The sequence below is a fragment of the Otolemur garnettii genome, unplaced genomic scaffold, assembly GCF_000181295.1.
Source record: "Otolemur garnettii isolate 467f Iridium unplaced genomic scaffold, OtoGar3 scaffold00041, whole genome shotgun sequence".
In the NCBI taxonomy this organism is placed as follows: domain Eukaryota; kingdom Metazoa; phylum Chordata; class Mammalia; order Primates; family Galagidae; genus Otolemur; species Otolemur garnettii.
Genome location: NW_003852436.1, coordinates 10,644,005 through 10,657,442, shown reverse-complemented (window position 1 = coordinate 10,657,442; position 13,438 = coordinate 10,644,005). Strand labels below are relative to the sequence as shown.

Here is a 13,438-nt window from a genome sequence, read left to right as displayed (position 1 = left end):
TTTTTTTTTTTTTTTTTTGAGACAGAGTCTCATTCTATTGCTCTGGTTAGAGAGCCTAGCTCAGTCTATCTCACATCAACCTCAAACCCTTGGGCTTAAGTGATCGTTATCCTTCTGAGCTGGGACTATAGGCACTTGCCATAATGTCCAGCTAGTTTTTGTCTTTTCCCTCTCCTCCCCTCTTTTCTTTCTTTCTTTCTTTTTTTTTGAGACGGAGTCTTACTCTGTTGCCCTTGGTAGAGTGTCATGGGGTCATAGCTCACAGCAACCTCAAACTCTTGGGCTTGATTAATCTTCTTGCCTTAGTCTCTTGAGTAGCTAGGACTACAGGTGTGTACCACCAACTCTGGCTAGTTTGTTATTTTTTTTAATTTCTATTTTTAGTAGAGACGGGATCTTACTCTTGCTCAGGCTGATCTTGAACTCCTGAGCTCAAGCAATCTACCCACTTTGGCTTCCCAGAGTGCTAGGATTATAGTTGTGAACCACTGTGCTTGGTCTAGTTTTTCTAGTAGAGATGAGTCTCTTGTTCAGGCTGGTCTGGAACTTGTGAGCTCAAGTCATTCTCCTGCCTTGGTCTTCCAGAGTACTAGGATTACAGGTATGAGACACCTTGCCCATTGGTCTGACTTTTTTTGGACATGGGGGTGTATTTAAAACTTGGAGAGTAGTTGAGCTCACGAAGGGAATAGAGAAGGTATGAGGACCAAGAATTAAGTTCCTTAAGAAATCAGGAAGATAAAGAAATAAAGGATGTTAAGATAGGAGAGGGAAAACCAAAAGATCATGGTGTCCTGCAAGCTGTATATGGAAAGCATTATCCAGTTGGAGGGCATAATCAGCTGTTGTTGTTATGTGAAGTACTATTAGGGTTGAGAACTGACCATAATACTCAGCAAAATGTAGGTTTTTAGTCACCTTGTTAAGAACATTTTTGTTGGAATGGTTTGAAACCTGACTGGAGATGGTGATGGGATATTCTTTGCTGTACTGGATTTTAAGGATCATTGAATTATTAATATTAGAGGGGTAACAAGTTTTCCATCTGCAGTAGCCATGCTTAAGATGGAGGTTTTTACTTTATTTTAAAGATTTTTGAGGTTTTCTTATAGGGTAAGGGCTTTCAACCTTGTGTTACTACTTGTTGGTATGTCATGATCAGTTTGGAGGATTTTTGCAAATATTTTATTAATTATTTATTTTGTTATATTCTCTATTTTGATAATAGGTGTATTCACTCAGTTCATTTTACAGATTAATTAGCTTTTCCTTTTTAGAACATTACATGTTTCATAATTTAACATAGTAAGTAGCCATCAATTAGGACTGGATATATATTTTTTTAATTCTAAATTTTTTTTGTTCATTTCTTCTGTTTCTGGATACAATGTAGAAAACACACCAGCTGAATTCAGCCCTTTAACTCCAGTGTCAGTGGAAGAATCTGAAAGCACATCATCTGCTCGAAGGAGGGACTCAGGCATTGGGGATGAAACAGCTACTGGTTTAGGAAGTAATATGGATGTAACTCCTCAGACAGCACCTGCTAGTGTCAGTGCAGGCCCTGATGCCATCAGTGAGGTACTGTGTACTCTTTCTTTAGAAGTCAATAAAGCTCAGGAAACCCAAAGTGATGGAGGAAATGAATTGGATCCTAAAGCTACACCATCAGTTTCAGTCTCAAAAAATGTCAACGTTAAAGATATTCTTCGAAGCTTGGTTAACATACCAGCAGATGGAGTCACAGTGGATCCTGCTCTTCTGCCACCAGCCTGTCTTGGAGCTCTTGGTGATCTTTCTGTTGAGCCGCCTGTGCAATTCAGATCTTTTGACAGGTACTGTAAATAAGTTTTTGTTGTGTTAGGCTTACAAAGTTGACACTTGAACAATGAGTGCTGACCCCTCCACCCAGCTGAAGAAAGATGTATAACTTTTCACTGCCCCTCAAATTAATTATTAATAACTTATGTTGACCAGAAATGACCCATAGCATAAACAGTTGTAGTGGGAGCCTGTAGTACCAGCTACTTGGGAGGCTGACGCAAGAGAAACACTTGAGCCCAAGAGTTTGAGAGTGCTGTGAGCAGTGACATCATGGTACTCTACCAAGGACAACAAAATGAGACTCTGTCTCAAAAAAACAAAAACAAACAAACAAATAAACCTGTTCAAGCAGGTCTTTTCTCCTAAATGATCTTCTTAGTAGCATCTGGGAATTCATCTGCTACCTGTGTCTGCAGAAGCTGCTTCTGTTATTTTGATATTTTTTAAGGTACACGTCTTCTAAAACTATCAAACCATCCTTTGCTTTTGTTAAATTCTCTAGGTTTAAGATCCTTCACTTTCTTTTTGCTTGAAGTTGTCATATGATGACTTTGCTTTTTCTAGAATTATATTAGAGACGTAGATATGCTTAGAATAATATTAGAGCATTACATATGCTTTTCTTATAGCTATTCTATTCCCATGTAAAGGATGCATTTTTAATAAGAGGTAAAGGTATTTTACAAAATGTGTGAGGTTTTTGTGCCTACTGGTGTTGCTGAAGTGACAACTTCGTGAATTTTCTTTTCTTTTTTTTTTTTACAATGAATCTTGCACTGGATTCATGTATTTTGAAATGGTGGGTAACTATAGTTGCCAACCTTAGTGAGTAGTATCTATCAAGAAATGCAACTTTTTCATATAATGTCATTTCTTATCTCTGCTTCTTGGGAACACATCCAGTGCCACTAGTGGCACTTCATATTGGTCCTGTGGTGCTATTTATGGTTTACTTTATAGTATTTTACTCAACATGAAGAAAAATATTTAAGAACTGGAAGAGATTGCTTTTTACTGCCATATGCAATTTTACTGGAGAGATAGACTACTCATGTTGAGATAGATGATTGGTGTCACACAACATTTTAAGTGGATACTGGCAACAGTTGATCGAGGTGGTTGTGATTTATTACAGTAGTGCGGTATGGACTACAGTAAATGTGATGCAGTTATGATTTAAATGCAAATCTAGATTTGTTTACATTTCTCAACAACTACAAATAGTGTCATGTATGTGTTTGTATGCGTAAGTTTTAATACATCTTAACTTTTCTTGGTATCTACTGAAGAGATTTTTATTTTATTCAAAAAAGCTTTTATTCATGCATAGTGTATATTCGGATTTATGTGGTATGTGTGATAGTTTGATAGTTGCATAGAATGGGTAATGATCAAATCTGTGTTTAGGATATACATCACCTCAAACGTTCATTACCTCTTTGTGTTGGGAACATTCCAAAACTTTGTAGCTACTTTGAAATATGCTAGAAATTATTGTTAATTTCCATGCTGTCCTATTGAACACTAGAACTTACTCCTTCTCTCTAACTGTATATTTGTATCCATTAACCAACCTTTCTTTGTCTCCCACTTCCATACCCTTTTAATATGCTGACACCTATTACTGTACTACTCTCTACCTCCATGAGATCTACTTTTTTAGCTTGTAATAAGCATATGTGAGTGAGATCATGTGATATTTGTCTTTTTGTGCCTGGCTTCTTTCACTCAACATAATGACCTCCGTTTCCATCTAAGTTGCTGTAAATGATAGTACATCATTGTTTTCTAATAGCTGAATAATATTTCATTATGTGTATAGAGCACATTTTCTTTATATTTCTCTTATCAGTTGTATCTTTCCCCCATATTTCCCCGCATTTTGATGAATCTTTTGTCTTCTTTCCGAGCTAGCTGTTTATCCATTTTGTTTATCTCTTTTTTTTTTTTTTTTGAGACAGAGCCTCAAGCTGTCCCCCTGGGTAGAGTGCCGTGGCATCACAGCTCACAGCAACCTCCAACTCCTGGGCTCAAGTGAGTCTCTTGCCTCAGCCTCCCAAGTAGCTGGGACCATAGGTGTCCGCCACAATGCCGGGCTATTTTTTGGTTGCAGCTGTCATTGTTGTTTTGGTGGGCCCAGGCTGGATTCAAACCCGCCACCTTAGGTGTATGTGGCTGGCGCCTTAGCCATTTGAGCCATAGGCACCGAGCTGCATTTTGTTTCTCTTTTTAAAAAATAACCTCTCATTGGGTGGATGCCATTCATTTTAGCTACTTGGGAGGCTGAGGCAGGAGGATTGCTTGAGCCTCGGAGTTTGAGACCAGTCTGGGCAATGTAGCAAGACACTGTCTTGCAAACAACAACAAAAAAAACAACAACCTCCAAACCATAAAAGATCATCCAAATTTTGTTTTGCTGACCCTTTGTAAATTTTTAGACTCTGTCTTCTTTTAGTTTAATATTTAATATATTTTTTTCTTCTACTAATTTTGGGTTTATTCTTTTTATAGTTTTTTGAGGTACATTGTTTGAATTTTTTTAACTTTTTGATGTAGGCATTTATTCCTATAAATTGCCTTTATAGCACTACTTTTATTGCGTCCCATGTATTTAGGTATTTTGTGTTTCCATATTTATTTGTTTCAATCAATTTTTTGATTTCCTTGTTAATTTCTTCATTGACCCATTGGCCATTTAGTAGCATCTTGTTTCATTTCTTTTTGGTTGTATAATTTCTGCACCTCCCCTTGTTATTGATTTCTAGTTTTATTTTATTATGGTCTTAGAAGATACTTGATATGATTTCTGTTTTTTAAAAATTTGTTGAGTGTTATTTTGTTTTCCAATATATATTCTATTCTGGAGAATGTTCTATGTGCCAATGAGAAGAATATTCTACAGCTTTTGGATAAAATGTTATGTAAATGTCTTTTAGGTTCATTTGGTCTAAAGTATAGTTTATATCTGAAAAATCTTTGTTAATTTTTTGACTAGATGATCTGTTGAATGCTGAGAGTGTGGTGTTGAAATCTCCAACTATTATTTAATTGGAGTCTATCTCTCCCTTTAAATCTGAAAATATTTGCTTTGTATATTTGGGTGCTCTGGTTAGGGTGCATACATATTTAGAATTGTTACATCCCCTTACTGAATTTGTCTCCTTTTAGTATTTAACTAAAAGTCTGTTTTAACTCATCAAAGTGTAGCTATACCTGTTCACTTTTGGTTTTTATTTGTATAACATACCTTTTTCATTCTTTACTTATACTCTATATGTGTTTTACAGGCAAACTGAGTTTCTTGTAGGCAGCAGTATGTATTTGAGGGTTTTGTTTTGTTTTCTTTCTTTCCTTTTTTTTCCCTCTTCCCTCCCCTCCCATGCCCCCCCCCTTTCTTCTATTCAGCCTATTTATACCTCTTAAGTGGGGTATTTAAGCCATTTACATTCATGGTAGGTGAGGTATTTCTCCTGTTATTTTGAAAATTGTTTTCTGGTTGTGGTGGTAACATTTGACTCCTTTGTCTTTGTCATTTGTATGTCTACTCAATGGGTGAGTTTTATACTTTCATGATGGTAGATAACCATCCTTTTATTTCTAGATGTTGGATTCTTTTGAGCATTTTTGTGTGTTTGGTGTAGTAGTGATAAATTTCTTCAGTTTTTGCTTGTCTGGGAAATACTTTATTTCTCAGACATGCTTTGGGAAGGATAGCTTCCTGGGTTTTGAGTTGTTGGTTGATTGTTTCTCTCTATCTCTCAATCTCTCTCTCTTTTCACTTTGAATGTATCATCCCATTATTTCTTGGCCTGCAATGTCTCTACTGAGAAATCCACTCTTAGTCTTATGGACATTCCTTTAGATATTACTTAATGTTTTTATCTTCATTTGCTTTTAACTTTGGATGGCTGGACTATATGTGTCTTACATATAAGACACATATAGTTGAATCTATTTTGGTTGAATCTATTTGGGGCACTTTGGATGCCTAAAAGGTTCTGGATGTTTGTATATCTTGCAAGACTTGTGAAATTTTTAGCTACAATTTTCTTAACTGGTTTTTCTATACCTTTGTCCATCTCTTCTCATCTGGTAGTTATACAATTCAAATATTTGGTCTTTTTACGATGTCCCATTTATTGTGGATGCCTTCTTCAGTCTTTCTTTTCCTTTTCTACTTTTTTCCTTTTTCAACCGTATTTTTCAAAGGATGTCTTCAGGTTCAGAAATTATTTGTTTTGATCTAGTCTATTGATGAGGCTCTTTTTCATTTTTAAATTTCATTTGGTTCTAAGATTTGTGTATGCCTTTTATTCATCAAGGCTTTTATTTGTTGAATTTCTCCTACACATCACAAATTATTTTCCTGATTTCTTTGTACTGTTTATCTGTGTTCTTTTTTTTTTTTTTTTTTTTTTTTTTGAGTTTAATTTATTTTGAATTCTTTTTCAGGCACTTTATAGATTATTCTTTTCTTTAAAATCTGTTACTGGATATTTTTTGTGTTCCTTTGGAGCTTTCATGTTATGCTTCTTTCAGTTTTTTGTTATGCTTCTTTCAGTTTTATGGATTAACTTTCTTACAGAAAGATTTTTTATTTCAAGAAACAAGTTATTCCTCTGTTGCTCAGGCTGGACTACAGTGACCCAATCATAGCTGACTGTAACCTGGAACTCTTGGGCTGAAGTAATCCTCCTGCATTTTTGAGTAGCTTGGACTACAGGTGTGTGTTACCATGGCTGGCTAAATTTTTTTCTTTTTTTATATATATGGTGTCTCACTGTGTTGCCCAAGCTGGTCTCAAACTCCTGAGGTCAGGCATTGCTGCCACTGGAGCCTCTCAAGGTGTTGGGATTACAGGCATGAGCCACTGTGCCTGACTGGGAAAGACTTTTTCATATAGATGTTATCTATGATCTTCGTTGGGTTGGGCACTTTGGATTTGATTCTATGAGGATGCAGACTCAAGGCAAAGTATAGTAGTCTCCATATGATTTCTTCAGCTATAAAGAGTATCAGTGGTATCTGTGAATTTCTTAGTGGTATAGGCTGTAGTTATTAGTGTATGCTATGGTAAGGCTTCTCTGGGAATTGGAATGCTGGGTGTTCTGTTCCATGGGCACCAGTCATGGGAATGATGTACCAGGCATGCTGGTCTTTGGGCCTAGGGTGGCTTATGCCAGCAATGGTGATAGTGGATTTAGACAGGCCTATCATTTGGCCTCCATCTGGCTTGATTAGGAGCCAGCAGTGGCATCAGTGTGCCAATTGGTGGATGGGTCTTCCTGTCTCTGGGCAGTGTGAATGCCATTATTGATGGCAGTAGTAGTGATGGACCAATTCCTGGGTTCCCAAACAGTATGTGTTGGTACCCAAGATTATTGTATAATGAAAGTCTGAGCAGATGGCTCATGTGTGTGTGCGATGACAGTGGTGGGGGTGGCAAGCTGGGCTGGCTTATGCTTAGGCCGATGGAAGGCATGTGTGAGCACTGGTGGGCCAGTCAGAGTAAGTCAATCCTCAGGCTTCTGGTTGATGCGCTTGGGTGCTATCAGAAGGTATGGTAGATAAATCTATAGGATTCCTGTATAAGCTCACTGTGTGCTGACAGAAGTGGCAGTGAATGGGGTGGGACTTTCCTTAGGTTCCCTTATGTCGCATGAGTGCTTGCTGTAGTAGGTCAGTTCCCAAAACCTGCATGAAGGATGCAGGTCCCAGTAATGGTAGTGGGTGGGATGGGCCTGTTCTCTGGCCACTCATATGCATCTCCAGTGGTGAGCTGGGCAGGTCACTTTCCAGTATCCTGGACAACACACATTGGTGCCACTTACAGAGGCTGCGGGTGGGCTGACTTGTCCCCCAAATATGTGCACAGGTGCCAGCCTCAGTGAGTGAGACCAGTCAATCCCCAGACCCTTGGATGGCATGCTTGGGCACTGGTGGCAGTAGGCAGGTTGGGTTGTCCTCAAGCCCTTGGATGGCATGTGTGGGTGCTGGTGGCAGTGGGTAGAGTGGTACTATTGTCAGGATACCTGATGGTATACACAGGCTCCAGTGGTTTGGGTGGGGTAGGTTGATCCCCCCCCATCCAGGCCTCTGAATGATAACATATATACCAGTGCTGGCAACAGTGGCAATAAGTGGAGTGAAACTGTCCTTATTCCCTAGGATGGCATGCATAGGTGCCAGCAGTGGCTGGTGGGCCAGACTTGTCCTCAGGTTTTGGTATCATGCCCTGGCAGCTGGTCCACTGGCTGCTTAAGACATTTGCCATTGTGCGGCCGCCCTACTGTAGGGGAGGGAGGTCAAGGTGCTTTCAGTGTCTCTGGTCTTTTATAGGTAGCTCTCAGGTTTTAGGGAGCTTTGGTGCAGCCTCCCTGGTGTCCTGTTCTATAGGACACGGGAGAACCAGCCCTACTACTGGGTCCAGATGGCTTATGACACTGCAGTCTCTTTTTGAACATAGGGGAATGTAAGTGGGGCTGCAGGATCCCATGGAAGGATATGTTCTGATGGAGTCTCTGCTGTTGAGATGGTGCCATGCTGTAGTTGCTTCTATCTCAGGTAGGTGTGTGGGAGCCTGTCTGAAATCCTTCTCTGGAACAATGTTGTCATGTGGAATCTAGGCACCTTTCTATAATGTGTACACTGACCAATGGACTCTTCGGTGGCTGGGATTATAAAAGTTTGTAGTGGCAATGTGGACTACTAGGGATCCCTTACTTACCTATTCCCTGCACTGGGGAGTATCTCTTGGGTTGAGGTAGCAACCAGCCAGGCTAACTTCTTTGCTCACCCCCCACTTTGGGGGGTGGTGTATCAGAGATTCTTTGCCATTTCCCTGCTGAATTCCATGTTTTCTTATATGGGCTCCTGTTCTATGTGTGATTTTGTATTGGTTGATTTTGCCCTTCTTTGTGGGAAAGGCAAGTGCTGGGTGCCTCTATTCAGCCATCTGGTAGCCTCCTCTCAAATTCTAAGTTTTTGTAATGGATTTCTGTATGTTTTAAGGTAGTAAATGATAAAATAGACTTTTATCTACATATGTTTTATGTATCCATGATATATCTAACATTTTCTTAATTTTTTTGATATTTCTAGGCTGTACAGTTTGTGAGCATTTTCAAATTGTTGCAAATCTCCAAGATTTTTTTCCAATATATTTATTTATAAATATTTATGGTTAAGTGGACCTATGTAGTCCAAACCTGTGCTCTTAAAGGGTTCACTGTATTTTTAAATTATAAAGATAAAAGAATAATAGGAATATAATTTAACTGTCCTAAATTTTATAAGTTCAATTTTAAAATGGGAAGTTTTGATTTAGTTTATGAAAGTTACAGGGAATTTTTTTTTAACTGGATCTATAGTAAGTACAGTGGCTTCATCATAGCTTGCTGCAAGCTCAAAGTCCTGAGCTCAAGGGATCCTCTTGCTTCAGCCTTCTGATAAGCTGGGATTATAGGTGCACACCACCATATCTGGATAATTTTTCTTAATTTTTTGTAGATGGAGGAGGGGGTCTCACTATGTTGCCCAGCCTTGTCTGGAACTTTGGGGGCAGAATAATGTGTTGACATGAAATGAATTGATGAATGATATTAATCTTCATGTACTTAGCATGAAGAAATCACTCAATAAATGTAAACTTTGCTGTTATATCTAATGAAACATAACCTATTGCTTTCTTATGTATGTGTGTATATATGTATTTCATAGGTAATAAGTATTTGGAATATGTATTATAGATTATATATATATAAAATGCAACAAATCAATAAAATGACTAATCTGCTAGAAAAATGGACAAATGGTAAGAACAAGTAGTTAATATAGGAAGAAATACTGTTAATATGCAAAGATGATAAATCACTAATGATATCTTCATAATGATATAAAGATATACATATTACTAATGAGAAGGAAATGGACATTAAGATAATCATAAAATAATTTCCTCCAATTTAATGAGCAAAGATTTAAGAAATCATACCTAGTTTAATACTATTAATAAGTATATGAAGAAACATTTTTATGCTGTTGTATATTGCTACAATTTATTGGAGGACAAATTGTCATTAATAAAAAGTTAATGTATATATAAACTTAATTCCACTTCTGGAAGTTTATACAGAAGACATACATGAGTATAAAATGTTTTCTGCAAGAGGAATTTCATAATTAATACCTATTGAGGAGGCCAGGCACGGTGGCTCACACATGTAATCCTAGCACTCTGGGAGGCTGAAGCGAATGGATTGCCTGAGGTCACTGGTTCAAGACCAGCCTGAGCAAGAGTGAGACCCTGTCTCTAAAAATAGCTGGGCATTGTGGCAAGTGCTTATAGTCCCAGCTACCTGGGAGGGTGAGGCAAGAGAATCCCTTGAGCCCAAGAGTTTGAGGTTGCTGTGAGCTGTGATGCCAAGGCACTCTACCAAGGGTAACAAGTGAGACTTTGTCTCCAAAAAAAACCCCAAACAAACCTATTGAGCTTTATTCTGTGAAGTTCTATTCTAAATACATTACTAAGATAAATAGATAGATAACTCTTTTTATCCCTACTTTGAAGATAAAGAAACTGAGACACAGAGAAATTATTAGGTCATTAAATATGAAATACCCAATTTTAATCAAAGTTTAGTTTATTATATCTGAAACAAGCAGTACAATCAAAGTATGTACCTAAACTATTGACACAGTTTTACTGTGTTAACAGTAGCTTATACCGCAACAGAAACCCGGAGAGTGAGTGGTGATAGAATTGCAAAAGGCATTTTCCACAGCTTGTTGAGAATTGAGAATTATTTTTCCTTGCAAGAAGTGGTCCAAAGCCTGGAAAAAGTGATAGTTGGTGCAAGGACCTGGTGAATACAGTGGATAACAGAGTTTCCAAGTTCAGCTTCTGTAGATGTTTGTACAACATGTGGTTGAGCATTGTCTTGCAAGAGGATTGGCCTGTCTCTGTTTACCAGTCTCTCCTACTTAATCATATGTACCCTCACATGACTTCCACTTGGCTGCAGTAGACATCCATCCACTGTAAGCGACTTACCAGGTAACATGAAGCTGTAGTGAAAAATACTAATGCTGGACCTCCAATAGATGCCATTAGCTTTTTTGATAAATATTTGCTTTTGAACTGTGTTTCAGTATTTATCCAACCACTGTGCCAAACACTTGAGATTGTCAAATGAGTCCATTTTTATTACACATAACAATACAGTGTAGAAATGATTTACCTTTATGTTGTGACAGCAATGAAAGGGCAAGCTTCGAGGTGATTTCTCTTCTGAGGCATGTCTAATTCATGCAGAAACCATCTGTCCAGCTTCTTTACCTTGCTAATTTGTTTCAACTGGTCCAATATTGTTGGAAAAGTAACATGACACCTTGCTGCTAATTTACCCATAGATTGAGATGGGTTTGATTTGCTTCCACTACACTTCTAGCCCATCATTATCCACCTTAGTCTCAGGTCACCCACGTGGCTCATTTTCAAGATTAAAATCACCAGAATGACACTTCTCAAATTATTGATATATTGTCATTCATTAGCCGCATCCTTTGCAAACACTTCGTTGATGTTTTGAGCTGTCTGCTTTGCATTGGTTCCATGATGGAACTCATTTTCAAAAATAACACAGATTTTTAACTTATCCATGGTTTCACAAAAATTGCTCCTAAAAAAAATAAAAAAAGGTAATCACAAGCCAAAATATGTTTGAAGAATGAGGCTATACCTTGACAAAAAACCAAAACCAAAACAAAACAAAAAACCCAAACTAAGAAGTGTCAAAGTGAATTTCAGAGATATAAATTTCAAACTAGAACTTAAGGAAATTAGACATTTCGTATTTAATTACCTAATTCTAGCTTTATGCTAGTAAGTGGTGGAGCTAAAATTTGAACCTAGGCTGTCTGACTCTAGAACTTGTCCTTTGATGTACTATGCTGTATTTTATAGCAAAATTGTTTCGAAATAGTTGTTTGGATATATGGTTGCCAATTTATGAATGATTTTTTTTGTACATATACTAAATACTATGCAGCCATTAAAGAGAAGATCAGAGCACTGTGTATTCATGTAAAATGATGTTGAAGATAAATTTTTAAGTGAACAAAGCAGTGTCTGGAATAGTTTGGAAGTTTTGATTTTTTTAAAAAAGATATACATATTCATGTGCTTCTAAAAAGTATATATCAGGCTGTTAATAACAATGGCTGTACTTTGTGGGAAGAGGTGTAAATCATCAGAGATTTTTTGGTATATATTTTTACAATTTAAATTTGTATTAATGTTGTATTGAGTACTTAGAAATATTTAAGTGAGGCTACATTTTTAATATATAATTAATTTCCTTATTAATGAGCAAAATTTTATAGAACATTTATTTCTTTTTAAATAGCATGGAAATTAAATCTATGCTTTACTGATGCTGTGGGTAGATTATTTAGGAAACCATGCTTAGGGATTTACTGAAATAGAAAACAAAGGGTAATTTTGAGGATAGCATTTTCCAGGGTGATCTGTGGAACTTAACATGTCTGGTATGTGTTTAATATATTGTCTGATGGCAAGCAAACTGCTCTGTTTTTTACAAACTCTTTTTCTTAGCTAAAGACACCTTTTGAAAAACTTGGGTGCAGCCACGGACTAGTGGAATATCTTTGGGAATTTCAAAGCATCCCTCTGATCATGTATTTATCTCAGGAATGCTGTGTCAGAAATCACAACTCTCCTCATATCTTAAGAATTATCAACTTCCAAGGAATAGCTGGAAAGTTTAGAGTAACAGCTACATGAGTGAAACCTTGCTGAAGGACTGCCAGGTTGTGGGGTTTTGTGCACAGAAAGGTGTTTGTGTTCATTCCCATGCCAAAATTCTTTCTCTTATCTAATTTGAAGATCCTCCGAGGTGATTAGTGAATGCCAGGGATTTATCTTGATAAAGTTCAAGGGCTGGTCTGGCTTTTCAACTAGCTCCTTAGGGACTAAACTGGTAAGGTAAAATGCTCTTTCTCCTTTAGTGAATTATTTGCTGGTTAAATAAAATAGCATTTATGTGAAGGCTTGTGATATTTGAAACTGGTGAAATTCTGAAATGGAATATCTAAACCTTACTGATCTTGAAGATATTGTTGCTATTTGCTTATTGTTAACAAATTAAAAGAAACCATCAAAAGAGTCCCTCTTGTTCAGGTTAAAAACCCAAATAGTATTTTCACTTGCTATGTGTGGGACTTTAGGAAAATTACTTCTTTCTCATATGTAAAATAGGAATAATAATTTGTACTATGTGCTATTATCCTCATGGGGTGTTGTAAATATAAATAAGGCAATTCACGTATGTTGTTAGCATAGTGCCTCACAAATATTAAGTATTAAAGTTAGGAGTCTATAGACAATGAGCTATAATAAGTATAATTTTATATATTTAATAGTTTTTAGTTGACCACTTGAAAAACTAGTAACTGGTTATTTATTTTCTGAATTCTTCATGTTGAAAAGTTCGAGGTATTCTCTGTTAAAATTAATAGCAGATATAAGAAATTCAGATATTTGTTTCTTTTTTTTTTTTTTTGAGACAGAGCCTCAAGCTGAGCCCCTGGGTAG

At 37.1% G+C, this 13,438-nt stretch overlaps 1 protein-coding gene across 4 annotated transcripts in view; it reads left to right on the top strand.

Annotated features, from left to right (window-relative positions):
• The window catches only part of LRBA (LPS responsive beige-like anchor protein), a 736,826-nt gene that overhangs the window by 181,790 nt on the left and 541,598 nt on the right, over positions 1–13,438 (top strand). For all 4 annotated transcript variants that reach the window (XM_023513466.1, XM_023513464.1, XM_023513465.1 and 1 more), the window contains one exon: positions 1,394–1,835. In XM_023513466.1, the coding sequence (XP_023369234.1) occupies positions 1,394–1,835 (442 nt within the window). The remainder of the gene's footprint in view (positions 1–1,393; positions 1,836–13,438) is intronic.